We start from the raw sequence: 15,575 nt of genomic DNA, 5'->3' as shown, positions 1-15,575 counted from the left end.
TCTGCACAAAATATGAACACAGTGAGTTAGAATTTAATTATTAATCATCCTCCAGTTGTAGTAATAAATTTCCTAGTTTTATGTGGGCTTTTAATTCCCAGTATGAAATAAAATACATATTCTCTCTCTGGTTCTTCTTCTGAATTTAAAATTTGTATTAATAAGCTCCTATAATGTGATTTGTTTGTATACTTCTTATCAAATGTTGACATAAAAATTATGAAATGTAGCTCTTTATATGATACAGGATGTCAAAATATACCACACCAAAGCCATCGGTCACAATTAATTTAAATATTTAGTACTCACTCAGGAATGTATGAAGTAAGGGGGGATTCCTTGGATTCTCTCAACTTATTCATTCAATATTTTTAGTGCTTTCTCTGTGAAAGGAAATGTAGTTGGGTATTGCAGGATGATTGAAAATATATACCTATGAGTTAGTCCCTGTCATCAAAGTACTTGAATTCTATAGACATAGAAAAGTGGTACACAAAATTATCAGATAAGGAAGAGGTGGTAAATGCTAGCAGTGAGGCAAAAATAAAATTCCCTTGACACTTGGGAGAAAAGGAGAGAAATTCTAAATAATGACTCAAAGATTTTTTTTTTAATGTTTTATTTCTGAGAGAGAGAGAGAGCATGAACAGGAGAGGGTCAGAGAGAATGGAAGACACAGTATCTGAAACAGGCTCCCAGCTCTTGGCTGGCAGCACAGAGCCTGATGCGGGGCTAAAATCCACGAACTGTGAGATCATGACCTGAGCCAAAGTCAGACACTTAACTGATTGAGCCACTCAGGCAACCCTCAAAGAAGAATTTTGAAATCGGTCTTTGAATAATATGCAATTATGTAATAATACCTAATGTTTAATCCATATAGAATTGGTAATGACTGACTCATGTTGATATTTCTTCATTATTTACTAGTGATAATGAAAGAGAAGTGTAATTCACAAAATAGATAACCAACTCTTGGTTAAGGAATTACCATTGACATACACTTAGTATCTAAAAAGAAAGACACAAGAAATTATATTTCTGATATAGTCCTCTGCATATTAGAGTTATATGCTAAACAGATCACTTGCTTTTTGTTCTCACTTATGCCTTAGATCATTTTACTACCAATGAATTAAAATGGTTAAAAACCATAAGTTTTAGAGGATAGTTTAGAAAAGTAGATTTTAGTAATCTCAAGTGTATATCAGGAAACTGGCAAAAAACATTAATCAGAATGATGTTGAATCAAAAATACATCTTATTAATATTTTTTCTCTGCTTAATATGATAATGGATAGGTGATATAAAATGGACTTCATTTTTATTTGTGATATCTGGTAGATTTTAACAAAATAGTGGAGTCTTGTGATTTTTGATGGGATAAAAATTATTATTATCCTTAATATGATGGAACAGGAGCATATTCTTGAAATATGTGGAATCTTTAAAAGCCAAACTCATATAAACAGAGACTAAAATGGTAGGTACCAGAAACCAGGGGTAGGGGGACATGGGAAATGGTGACCAAAGTTCAAAGTTCTAGCTACAAGATAAATAAATGCTAGGGATCTAATTAACATCATAGAAATTATAGTTAATAATACCATATTATATACTTGAAAGTTGCTAAGAGAACAGATCTTAAATGTTCCTACCACACACACACAAAAGATAATTATTTGACATGATGAAGGTGTTCTTTAGCACTATTGGTGGTAACCATTTTGCAGCATATAAATATATCGAATCAACACATTATACACCTTAAACTTACACAATTGTATATATCAATTACATCTCAATAAATGTGGAAAAAATAAAGTTAATTACAAATTTTAAAGGGAGAAAGAGAAAGTCTGTTAACACTTGCATTGGTTAGGGAGGCTAAAGTAGTAGAATGAGCCCTTGGCTTCTCATCAACATTCCTGTTAAGATATATACACACACAAACATGTATCTAATAATGAAATACATTTATTTCATTGACAATAAAGACTAAAATGAAAGTAAACTATTTCAGAATTCCTTAGTGATTCATCATAATTGTTTTCTGTGATTTTCTCTTGTTCTTTCTCAGACTCTTCTCTTAAACATATTCACATAGACCTTTTTAACCTGTGCTCTTCTACTTGCCCTGAAAAACTGTTTTAGATGGGACCAAGTTCAGGTGCGAGGTTGTGAGTCCCTTCTCCTCAGTTTGGCCTAATTTTGATTATTTAGTGAGGTCCATGTTTTCGTCCATGGAGACACGTATGTGAAAAGGTATTTTTATTTCCTATATAAAACAACACTTAAATATAATGTAAATACTTTCAACCCTCTATGAGAATTCTTCTTTCTTTTTACAATGTTGAGTTCACCTGGACCCCTGCCTCCAGAGGAAAAACTGAAATGGTTTTGCACACAGCAAGATTTTGCCTCAAGGCTAGGAGTTGTCCTAACCTCTTTTATTATCTCTTCCAAGCCTAAATGATTGGCACAAAGCCACTCAATCATAATGCCATTATCTCATTTGAATTCGGTTCAGTAAACAGGTCCTTCGCTATGCTTTAAAAGCCTCATTAAGTTGCAAGCTGGCACAATTCTTGGACAGAATATTTTATTACAGGAGGTTTGCAAGCAAGTATTCTATGTTCCATTTGTTGCAACAAACTGACATTTCACTTCTGGGAAAAGTGAACATGGAGTTGGCCTAGGTTACTTCAGCACAATAAACACTGTTCACAATTTTCTTGTTCTAGTTTTTTCTCACAGGTAGTAAATATTAATTATAGGTAAATGTTGGAAAGGGTTTTTAGGCCCATAAAAGAGAATTTGGCCAAGGGACTCCCACTTCAGAAATGACATAATGATAATGGGGAGGGAACATTCTCTTTGCTCCTCAGGCTAAGTCCCTCATGGGTGCCACTGAGCTGCGCTTCCCAGAGTTCACAGGAGGTAGGATCCGGAGAAGGTAATGAGGAGTCTGGCCCGTCCTCTACCCCATCACACATTCTTACCTGTGTGTGAAGAAGTGCAGGGATCTTTACTGCTGGTTTGGATTTTGGCCTGTATGTCAGAAAAGTGTGCTTATTTTCTTTTTTATTTCCTGCCTCCCTATTTCTCTTGATATAGGTCCTCAACCTCTTCTTGGCTTTATTATTGAGCTCATTTAGCTCTGACAATCTTACAGCAACTGAAGAAGACACTGATGCAAATAACCTCCAGATTGCAGTCGCCAGAATTAAGAATGGAGTAAATTATGTGAAACAAAACTTACGTGAATTTATTCTAAAAGCATTTTCCAAAAAGCCAAAAATTCCCAAAGACACAAGAAGAGCAGAAGATCTGAATAGTAAGAAGGAAAACTATATCTCTAACCGCACGCTTGCTGAAATGAGCAAAGATCACATTTTCCACAAAGAAAAAGATAAAATCAGTGCTTTAGGAAGCAGCGTGGACAAATACTTAATGGAAGAAAGTGATTGTCAATCATTTATTCATAACCCCAGCCTCACAGTGACAGTACCGATTGCACCTGGGGAATCTGATTTGGAAAATATGAATACTGAGGAACTCAGCAGTGATTCAGATAGTGAATACAGCAAAGGGGTAAGATTGTTTTATGCACATTGTTTCATATGGTTGAGTAGTGTGAAATGAATTGAAATTTCAGATTTTTGCTGTGATCGGTCCTTTCTAATATTGCAAACCGATGGATAGTTTCTTTTCTTTGTGAATTCACACAACGGGTTCTTAAAGATTCCTCTGGTATGGTTGTACCTACTGGTGCTTAATAATTGATTCAATCCCACAGAGCTAGATTTGAAAGCTCCGGGTACCTTTCAGTCTTTCCTTCCTTCATCCCCTTTTGTTATCAATTGTAAAGTCGTTTACGGTCTCCTTCCACTGTGTCTATTGAATCCACCACTCCTCTTCATCACCTTTGCCTTCCCACTCACTACTTCTGCCTAAACCATACCAAGCAGAGTCCCAGCTGCTGTCTCTGCCTCCATTTTCCATGTACTGGAGTCCACTTGTTTGATTCATTTTATTCAGGTTCAATCTCAATCATGCCACTCCTTTGAAGTATCCTTGGTCCCCCAAGTCTCCTGAATTATAGACGGTAGATAAAGTCTTCGCATCATAGCCCCAGCCAGCTGACCAGTTGTGTCACCTACTGCTTGCTTTGTCTCCTTCTGGACCACAAACACTTGGCACTGTGCATGACTTTGCTTGGGATTTCCTTCCTTGGTCAAAATCCTGTACACATTTTTTAAGACATCCCACATGGCTAACATTATTAGTCCTTACATCACAAGGTGGGGTGAGGGTTACAAGAATTAACACAGGTAAAATGCTTCAAACAGTACTCAGTGCTCAACAGTGGCAGCTATTACGTCTTTCCTAATTTCTCTCCAGAGAGATAGGAGCTGCGCTCATTTTAACCCTGCACAACTTTATGACTTTTCCTGGGTTTATTATTTAGCCTTATATTATTATTTTTTGGACAAATTATTGTATGCATTAAGTGGTGCTATAAATCATTGAGAACAGCAAACTTTATCAAAACTTTTTTACACCCTCCTTCTCTATATCTGGTTGCATATATTTAAAGTAATAGTTTTTACTGTTTTTATTAATTGAACTATATTTTATTAATATGGCATATAATAACCAAAAGTGAGTTTTATGACAAAGGATTTTTATGCCATTTCTTTAAAGTTTCAAGATATCACTTAAAAATATTATTCCTTTTTTTAGGTCACATTTGAGAATATTTGACAGGCATTTATCAAATGCTTTCTATCCGCTTAACCCTATACCAAGAAAGACCTGCCTTCCATGAATTGCTAGTGGATTTTGGTATAAAGATACATACCAGTGTGTGTGTGTGTGTATGTGTGCGCGCGCACTTGTCTGTCTGTCTCCTGGCCATATGACCAGTGCTTGGTGCAGAGTAAATCCTCCACAGTAAGTGAATAGATGAATATATTAATTATGAGTATGTATTTCTTAGAAGCCAAAGAAATTCTTTCCAGGATCACGAAAGAAGGAATACAATTTAATATTTTTTTATTTTTAAAACCTGTACATAGAAGAAGTAATATCTCCAAAATTCAACAGGGTGGTTGTTTCAACTCAAAGGTAGAAAATCAGATTCCATATACCCCTTTTCAGGAACAGTGATCTGAACTTGGTCTCACATGGAAAGGGAAACTAATTTAATTACTCATTTTTCTGCTAATGAAGATCAGAGTTGAAAAACCACAGATATGACAGAGAAAAAGTATACACTTTTCCCTATATAACAGACTTTCTCTTGATGCCACAGATTTGTGATGTCATAGTGGCCAGCTGCCTCTTTATATAGGGATTTGGTCTCTAGACTGTTAGATTACTTGAAATAGACTATTTTAACCACCCATAAAGTTACTCTGCCACTTGTCCCGTAAACCCTTCTTAAAAAGCATGAAATCCAGTTCCCTTAAACTGTGTTATCTAAGGACCATTTGATGGTAATATTTTTGATTATCATTTTTGTGTTCATAGTCATAACTACATGAGAAAAATGTATACTTATTCTATTTCATATTTGTGGTGTACATGGTACAATATACAGAGGGCTACCTCATAGTTGGATTAGAGGATATATAAGCTAATTGTTTTAAGCCATTTAGCACCATATTTGAGTTGCTAAGCCCTAAAACAATGTCAGCTATTGTGTTAGTTGTTGAATTCATCCTCATTATTATCATCTAAAAGTACAGATTTAAAATTGTGGACTTGAAAACTTTGCCTTTTTCCATAAACAATTTCCCATGACATATCTCATAGCGTGAGTACGTTCAAACCCACTTTAATATACTGGACTTGAGAAATAACAGAAGTTCAAGATCTATAGGAAATTCGTTAGGTAACTTAGAGGTAGTATTAAGTTGTCATGAACTGGGAAACCTTGTGTCTGGAGTCTTTCTCTCCAGCTGCTTGAAATTGAAATGTTTCTTATTATGACTTGGTTTTGGTTTTGTTCTTATACTTGGACCACTAAAAAAAAAAAAAAAGGCATATTTTCTTTATTGAAAGTGCCTCTTTACCCTTCCATGCTGACCTCCCTGCTAAAATTCCCCTAATTTTCAGCTCCCACTTGAGTTCCCAAATTTTTGAACTGCTTATTCCCTCCATTGCAACTTTCTATTTTTTTATTTATGTCTAAGATATTCTGGAAATAAAGATTGCCATGTTCTTGATGAACCTTGCCCCAAGGATAAATCTTGATTACCCAATAGAAAGTAATAACTTGATTCAATACCTTTAGGTCAGTTAAGTCTTAAGCACTACTTTGTGATGTTTAACAATTCAACCTCTGGAGATAGGCACTACTTGCCTTAAATTCTAGCTGTGATATTTACAAACTCTATGATCTTGAGCAATTTACAAAAAAAAAAAAACTAGTCTCTTTATGTGAAAAAGATAATTTTAATGAAGACTAAATGCTATACATAAATAATTAGATGAGTGTCTGTTGGACAATAAGTGCCTGATTAACAGTTATTATGGTATGGAATTGAGTGGTCACATGTACACTATAAGTAGCTATTTGCTACAGGCTCAATTCAAGAGGGGTAGCATTATGTAGACCAATGGTTCACAATTTTAGTGTGCAAAAGACTCAGGAAGCTTGTTCCACATGCCTGTTTGGAGTCATATCCTTTGAACTCTCTCTGCCTAAAAAGCAGCCTCAGAATCCTTATTAGTGGTGTTCCCAGTGGCTACTGTGATGGATTGAGTTGGCATGGGAAATGAACCTAACTTCATCCCTAGCTTGTTTTGACCCAGATATCTGAGATATCATTTTCTTTATTCAGGGGCTGTGGATATTTCCCCCTTTGCCTGTTGAAGAATCTGCATTTTGAACAGAGAGAAACAATATCACCTTTGACACCTTTCCTTTTTTCTCGCCTCTCCATCAACAAAACAAAACAAAAAACAAAGCAAAACAAAAAACCCCAGAAAACTTCTTTTTTATGGCCTAGCATCCTATTTTCCCAGTGTACGTGATGGAGACTTTTCCATCTTCTACTAATATTAGCTCTCAGATAGGCAAGCGTCCTTATCTTGATAATACACTCCAGAATGAAGTAAAAACATTTTATAATAAAATACCTTCCTAAAGGATGACCAAGAGATGGGTTTAAATAAAGTGTTGAATAAAATAACTTAAACAGTTCCAAGGAAATAATTGGCAATAGAGCAGCAGCATTTCTCTGAAGATAGTGTTTGCCTCAGAATTGAGAAAGGCATACTGTCGTTTCCCATGGACCCATGAGAATAAGACTTGTCCCTGTTTCTCAGAATGCAGACACAGTGAACTAATAGCCCCTCTCAAAATCAGCCTCCTACTGAGGCACACTGCAGTCCTATAAGCACACAGCAAACATTAGCAACACACTGCACAGATTATTATCATTAGCAATGAAGTACTTCCTTATTATGAGCCTCAAATGAAGCATGAAATGCACCCAATCATTCAATAAATATTTGTTGAGATCTACGGTGCTTCAGGCACTGTGCTAAGAGTTGCTGAGGGGACAAAAATATTTCACACATCTTGCAATTTAATGTGACTGTTATCAGACTTAACTAAATTCTTAAGTGTTGGTTTTTTTTTTTTTATTGTGCCAGGTCTCAATGTTTAAAACTCTAAAACACTAAATTAATGATTATTTTTTTTAAATGGAGAGCTCTTTCTTAGATGATTAGAGTCATTCTCTTTGTTTTTTATAACTACAGATTACTTCCTTCTCTGCTTCAAAGATGAAAAAAGAAACAGCTTAGTGAATTGTAACATGGACTTTGGTACTGTATGCAAATTTCAGAGGAAAATATTAAATTAATCAAAATTTATTTCTCCAAATATTTAAAAACGATAGCAGCCTCATATGATTTTATAGTGGTACAGACTCTTACAGCTTTGAGAGAAGCCCTTTATTCACTCTGTATCTAATCCCCAAATACTTCTTTACTGCTCTTTTGACCAATGTATCTACTTATTTAGGCTGCTTAAGTGAATGTGCTCATTTTGTGTACTCAGCAGAGAGGAAACTTTCTGTGTAAACATCTCCTCAGAGAAGGACGCTCCATTCATTCCTCCTCAAGCCAAAGGCAGATACTTAGCTTTACTTAATAGTCTTTAGAGTTTTAAAATATTATTACCAAAGTTGTGATGGAACTAGCCAAGATCCTTGGAGAAAGGAGGCCGATGAAATATTCAAATTTTACATAATCAAACTTCCGTCCTTCAAGAGAGTGTCACTTAAAACACTGCAAACACACTTATGCAAAATTTCATGTTCCATAAGGAACAAAGTCCAAATAAACTCATCATTAACTTTAATCATTAGAGGGAAAATTGCACAGGAATACATTAGAGAACATTTTCTGTAAGCCATTGCTATTCATTTGTTCAACTCACATTTACTGAGCATCTTCCAGTTCCCATTTCCGTGCTAGACATTAGGAAGACACATCATTAGTGCACTCATTTGTTCAGTAAATGTAGGCTGAAGGTCTTTGTCTTTGGCACGGTCCTAAGTGATAAAGAATAAAGCAAGGCTTCCGCCTTTAAGGAGAAATATATATTGCAACAGAAATTATAATTAAACATATAAAAATAATGAAAACAGAGTTTAGTTTTAGGACAAAATACTCAGACAAGATAGAGGATAGTGTAACCGACCTTAAAAATCAATTGGGATACTTCACAGAGGAAACAGCATTTGAAGGGGGTTTTATGTTGATAAGAGAAATTCTTTCTATAGATCAGGTGAGAGATCATTCCAATGGAGGTAAAGAGCCCAGTGGATGTGGCAGACCCACATGTAAAAATGCCCATTAAATACTTATGAAGGGGGTCTGGTGGGAAGTAGTAGGTTACCTAGGTAGACTGGAACCAGAAAATGAATAGCTTGATGTACCATGATAAGAGAGTCAAATGCATTTCTTTTTATCTAACAGAAAGAGACAACTTTAGGGTCTTGTTTTATTATACCTTGTTCATAGCAAACTTATACTTCTAAAGAAAATTTCCTTGCGGAGTGTAGTAAGGCCCAGCCCCAGAAAAGATGAGAAGATGGGAAGTTATTGCAGTTTTTCAAAAGATATTTGATAGAGGCTCAAGATAAGGGAATGATGGTGGCAGATGGGGATAAACATTAAGATACTTGCAAGTTAATATGTAAGGGCTCAGGGTCTGTATATAGGGGTCATGAGCTGTTGCAGATGCAGGGGTCAGTTTCCTATAGCTGCCATAATAAAGTCTCACAAACTTGGTGGCTTTATGCACAGAAATTAATTCTCTGAAAGCTCTAGAGTTCTAAATGTCTGAAATAGAAGTCTGGGCATGGCCATACTTTCTCTAAAGCCTCTAGGGAGCATCTGCCCTTGCTTCTTCCTAGCTTCTCATGATGGGTTGTTAATCCTTGACATTCCCTGTAATCAAATTGTGATCTGCCTGTGTGTCTGTCTTGTCTTCTTCTTCTAAGGACACTAATTATACTGGATTAGAGCCCACCCTAATGACCTCCTCTTAACTACATCTGCAAAGACCTTATTTCCAAATAAGGTCATTCAAGTGGACCAGGACTGAGGACTTCAGCATACCCTTTTGGGAGATACAAATTGACTCATGACAAAAGATTTTACCTTAGAAGACTGAATTTCAGTGCTATTAAAAAATATATAGGGGGAGGAGAAAATTTAGGAGGTAGAGCAGATTCAGAGTTCAATCTGGAGGTATCTTCATTGTGAGCTACTTGCAAGACAGCCAGGTGGTGCTGGACAATATGTATTTGGAAACTTAGGTCTTAAGTAAAGAAGTCAAGAGTTGTAGACAGGTTGGGATTTTATGTGTTAATTTATGTTAACCACAAGATATAAAGGGAGTCAGCCTATAAAGTCAGGGTCCCTGGGATATCAGCTCTGAGAGAGAAATCTGTGTGTAACAGATTTACTGGGGAGTTTTATCAAGAACAACACCTAACACCTGTAAGAAGTGAGGGAACCAAGGTGATTGAGCACAGGGAGAAATTGAAATGCTCTGCAATTTCATCAGAAGCCTGTGCTGATCCTCTGGTCGTCTCCTATAGGTACTAGGATGACCCTTTAGAGTAGTCCCAATTGAAGCAAGAGAGTCAAGCCTTTGTACCCTTCCACCCATGAGTCATTGGATGCAGACTCTCTCTCCACCTTTCCAGGGGAAGAGATGGAACCTTGGGTGAGGCAGCTCTCTTCTGCATGACACTTCCTTTGCAGAGACTCAGCTGTGAGTCTGCAGTCCCCAACACTCCTGGTAGCTGGAGAAATGAGGGGCCCACCCAAAAGGGACATCTGGGCAGTGCACTACAGCATCCACTACACTCCAAGGGCCACAGAAAATAAGAGGACAAGTGATTGACTCAACACTTGAGTAGCGAACCCAAAAGAGGAAGCACCAAAGAGACCAAGGAAAAATTGTACATATTTGCCACTTTCATATACATTCTATAACTTTCCTCCTTATGGCAACCAGAAGAATGGATATCAGTCATCTATGTTTACAGATAACTAAAATACTAAAAGATTAAGAAATGATACTGATAATTCTGGAAGCCTTTTTAAAGTTTGAACCCTAAGCTTTAAACACCATATTGCATACCATAGAAAGGCAAGATGTGAGTAAGAATGCAATAGTTTTCTGTTATGCCCTGTAATGCTGCAGTTAAGCATCAACTTTTCTATAGTGGTATTGTGCATTTGTGATCTAAATTTCGCTTCTCACCCTCCTTAATGCTGATTTATTCAATTATAGTTTACCTCAATAATATAACATGGAGTGGAACAGAATAATAAACCAGTTCATTGAGGATGTATTGAGTAAGACACAATATCAGGTTGATGGCATGTGAGAGAAGGTGGCACTAGAGCCAGACCCTAAAGGATGGAGATCATTTCATTGCATGGCTACAGTGGAGAAGGAAATCTCAGTCAGAGGAGCAGATATTCATGTTGTTTATATGATTCATTCATTCATTAATCCATCTGCCCCTTCACCTATTCACTATTCAGTTTTCAATGCCATTATCTTTGAGAAAGCTTAAATGTGCTTACTTGTTATGAAATATATTCCTTTTATTGATTTGATAAAAAAATTGTTTAAGTATTTGTAGTCATCAAGGTTAAATATTCGGTGTCCTTTATCATATGGAGGTTTTAATTGTGTTGTTATTTGGTCTCTCTTTAGATTTTTATAAAGTTTTTTTCTTCAGACAGTTATTGCCTTCACCAAAAAGGCAGTCTAGATCTTTTCTTACTATTGCATTTTAGAAAATAAAATAATCTCTTCCACAATTTCATTTGACTTGACAAGATTTCGGGATTAGTCACAATTAAAGAAATGTATAATTATAATTACTATTATACCTTAATTATACAATTAAGCTGGCATTTGATCCTACTTTTATCCATAGATTCTTTTTTTTAAGTTTATTTATTTATTTTGGGAGAGAGAGGAGGCAGAGAATCCCAAGCAGGCTTCCTGCTATCAGCACAGAGCCCTACACAGGCCTTGATTCCACAAACCCTGAAATCATGACCAGAGCCAAAATCAAGAGTCAGTCATTTAACCAACTGAGCCATCGAGGCACCCTTTTGTATAGATTCTTAAAAACACAAAACAAAATAAAAGACACTTACAGAATTTTACTTAACCATTTCTTTTTTGCAGATTTGTTTTAAACTATTTGAAAAATATTTCTTCTTTATTGGATATTTTTGTGTCTAAAAACAATCACATTTTGGTTTGACATTTAAATCAGTGTTTCTCATTCTTTTATTTTGATGAATTTGGAAACATTTTTCCTTCAGTGCTGTTAAGAATGTCAAAATTGAATTAATGTGATAATTATAAGTAAATCAAGAATGATAATTTTAGAATATGCTTTTTAAAAAATCTACACTCCTACTGTCACCCACTCTAATAATGAGAATCACTTATGTTTAAATGCTTGTTACACAGAGCAAACAGAGCAAAAGGTTGCTTTAGCATATTTAAATTCATCTCCTAAGTAACAGAATTTTATACCTATTCCGCTGACTTTTTAAAATCTATGTTGAGTGATATTCAGTCTTATTACTATGTTTCAAATATACGGCTTTGCATTGAGCATTTGGCATGTATTTTCTAACGTACAACTAATTTTTACTTACAGGTATGTGACTTTAAATATTTTAAATCAGTTGACTAAACTATTTCATCATTCTGCATTTCTAAACTTCAGTACTTAACCTTCTTACTTCTCACAGGGGTAAAAACAAACTGGATCAATCAAGAATGCAGCTCTGTGCTTTTAACCAGGCAAAGACATATGTGACCACTTTTACACAGGTTATCTAAACAAAATCATACATATATGATATTTTTTTCAGTGTCATGCATGCTGTTCAATACTAAATGTTTCTGCCTGACCCATTGCAAGAAAGTAGAAACATATACAATTGTTCTGTAGATGAATTGACATCATAGCATGTCACCGGGGCAATTCCATCATTTTTTGTGACTCTTGATGACTTCCTTGATACATATCTCTCTCATGTCCTTAGGTGATTCAAGTGCATGATCTATACATTTTTACTGGATGGATTATAAAAGTAATATATAGAATGTAACAGAAACCATTGAAGCAAAATTATTTTGAAAACCTCTAGCAACTTCCCTTCCTAATCTAATCTGATCTTTGACACATTAAATTGTCACATTTATTGCAATGAGAGTAGAACTTTGAGAATATGTTCTCATCCTAACAACAGCAACAACAAAATGGGAATTATGTGCATGAAGGCTGTGGTAAATATATATAGATATATTTATACACAATATATACATGTATCAAACCATTACATTGTATACCTTAAACTTACACAAAGTTGTATGTCAATTATATCTTAGTAAAGCTGGAAAAAAATAGTCACATTAAATTTAGTAAATTAAAACTCTATTAAGAAACCATTTTTGTGAGAAACTATTTCAAGTATAAACATAAAGTCTCAGAACAGAAAAGGAACATTCTAGTACTTGCCCTGTATTTACAGAAATTGAGACTCAGAAACTGTTTTCTAAGTACACATCGAGAAAAGGACAGAGCCACAGTACCCAGCTTCTAGGATAACTTTGAATATATTTTGAAATTATTTTAGGCACAGTGTTAACAAGGGTTTTATTTCTTCAATCAGTTCAGTAACTAACATTTGATTTTTATTTGATTGCATATAAAATGCATCAATTAACATTTAATAGGCCGAGCCTATGAATGAATGAGTTATAAGTGCTTGAAATGTTTAATTTGATTCCAAAAGCAAATTTATACACTGCTGAGAATGTCTCTTATTATGTATATATCTCATCAGGAGACAGGCAGCATAGCCTCAGGAAGGTAAGAGGTTTAAGTGGAACATACTAAGTGAACACTAAATCTTTCAATAAGACATAAAACACTTTTCATAATATTGGAAGCAAATTAATAAGGATTCCTTTATATAGTATTTCTAACAAGTATAAAAGAAAAAATGCCACTCAGATATATTTTGTCTTAATTTTAGTATAGCTTGTTGAATGAACTCTAGAATAATTTTCTGTGGGAAAAAAATCCATGTTAATAAGAATCTTTCCTACTTTCTTTTATAATCTATTGCATATTTTTAATTGCTCTGTCATTGTTGGGATGTTTTTATTATTGTTTTCCATTGTGCAATGTTGAAAGGAAAACTATCTTGAAAATTATACCCTCTGGGGATAATGATGCTAACAGTTTCTAATTAAAAGAACAAACTAATATTGTTCTGGATTACTTGAAGTTAGCTTTAAAGGTGCTCCTAAGTAAAAAAATATATATATTTTTTCTATTTCAGATGGGTAGTGAATTCAGAGGCAATATTCTCTTGTAAAACAATTTTTCTCAGACTGTAGAAAATCTTATCCCCCCCAGAACCTAAATAAAGATGCATACATATACAATAGTATGTATGTATATATAGGTAAAACACATACTTTTTCAGAAAATGGTTTCCAGAAATATGTGTGTGTGTGTGTGTTTAATTCTTTAATTATTACTACTTTTTTCTTGACCAAACTGTTAGAAAACATGAGGTGTATGTTAATGAATGGTCATTCTCTTGAAATCAAAAAACTCTAGATATTTCATTTGTGAAGAATGATTCAAAATGTAATACTTTTCTTTGGCATAAGCTGCCTACATAAAGGTTAGGAAAGGTATACTTTTTCTGTGCCGATTTTTATTTTACATTGTATTTTCAATATTAGAGATCCATGTATTCAAAAAACCGATAACTGTTCCATTCATTAGGATTTGCCTTTCCTTCTCCTTCCCCATTATGAGTAGTTCTAGGGGCTAGCATAAATGTACAGGTAGTTTCTTGTTTGTTACTCTTTTTTAATTATAGATGATTAATGAGCTTGAGTCTTTGAGTTTACATTTTTACCTCATATTTTGCCATCATGGTTGCTTATGTTCCAATCCTTATTTACTCACTTCTAGGAGGCCTCAGGAGTAGAACTTTTTAAATATTTGTTTCTCAAGTTTTTAAGTTATTCTTTCTTATTTTACCCACTGTATTCCAGCTACTAAGCTATCTCTTCTCTGCAGATAGGAGTTCGGTGTTAGTGCACAGAGCCCTTGAATACCATTGGTTGATTGCATAGCAAGTCCATATTGGTGAATGTCATTTGCCTTTTGAAGATCCAAGATGACACTGTAGAATCTGGCTGAGACATCTGTAATCAGTCCAATCTTATTTCGTGGCCAAAATTTGTTTTGTATTTTTGTTTTTATATGCAAGTTCTTATCTTTTAGGTATATAAGTTGTCATGTTTTTGGATAAGAAGTGCCTTAGGTAGAAGATTATGAGAAAAGTGAGAATTCTCGGTGAAATCATTTGCTTTATTTTGATTTGCATGACAGTGCCTGAGATTTGACCTCATTATTTCTCCATCATCTAATACTATATACCACATTGACCCTGTGATGGAACTGTTAAGTGGATATCCTGCTGAACAAGCAGCTGTTCTCTAAAAGCCTACACACTTTCTCTTGTAGTCAGTCATCAAGAACACTAGAAAAGGAAACTTCCATTGCTTACCCTTTCTCTGAAAAAATGCTAGGGTTTTAGTTGCCTGTAACTATAATGTGAGTCAAGAGTTTATTGTAACTAGTAATTAAACTAAAAATTATCTGGTACATTAAATGGAAGTAAATCTAGATAACAGAAAGGAAAATACTATTGTCTTTTCCATTGATAAAGGATATCTTCAGTACTTTTTAACTGACATTATCATTTAAAAAGAATCTTGAGAGCGATCAGAATTTTAGAGAGATCAGAAAAGGATCAGAGGGACTTGAGGGGCCTAAAATGCTAAATCATGTAAAGAAACGAAATATCAATACTCATAAGATGAAAAACACAAATGGTAGTTTCATAGGTAATCTCCAGTTTTAAAAAAGCTGAGGAAGATAATATTTGCATTTCTCCAGAGGGTAAAA

At 34.8% G+C, this 15,575-nt stretch overlaps 1 protein-coding gene across 2 annotated transcripts in view; it reads left to right on the top strand.

Annotated features, from left to right (window-relative positions):
• Positions 1 to 15,575, top strand: part of SCN9A (sodium voltage-gated channel alpha subunit 9) — a 101,099-nt gene that overhangs the window by 36,476 nt on the left and 49,048 nt on the right. For both annotated transcript variants that reach the window (XM_077751144.1, XM_077751143.1), the window contains exon 16: positions 3,118 to 3,594. In XM_077751144.1, coding sequence (XP_077607270.1) covers positions 3,118 to 3,594 — 477 coding nt within the window. The remainder of the gene's footprint in view (positions 1 to 3,117; positions 3,595 to 15,575) is intronic.

The sequence above is a fragment of the Crocuta crocuta genome, unplaced genomic scaffold, assembly GCF_008692635.1.
Source record: "Crocuta crocuta isolate KB4526 unplaced genomic scaffold, BGI_CrCroc_1.0 scaffold219, whole genome shotgun sequence".
In the NCBI taxonomy this organism is placed as follows: domain Eukaryota; kingdom Metazoa; phylum Chordata; class Mammalia; order Carnivora; family Hyaenidae; genus Crocuta; species Crocuta crocuta.
This window is presented reverse-complemented; position numbering and strand designations above follow the sequence as displayed.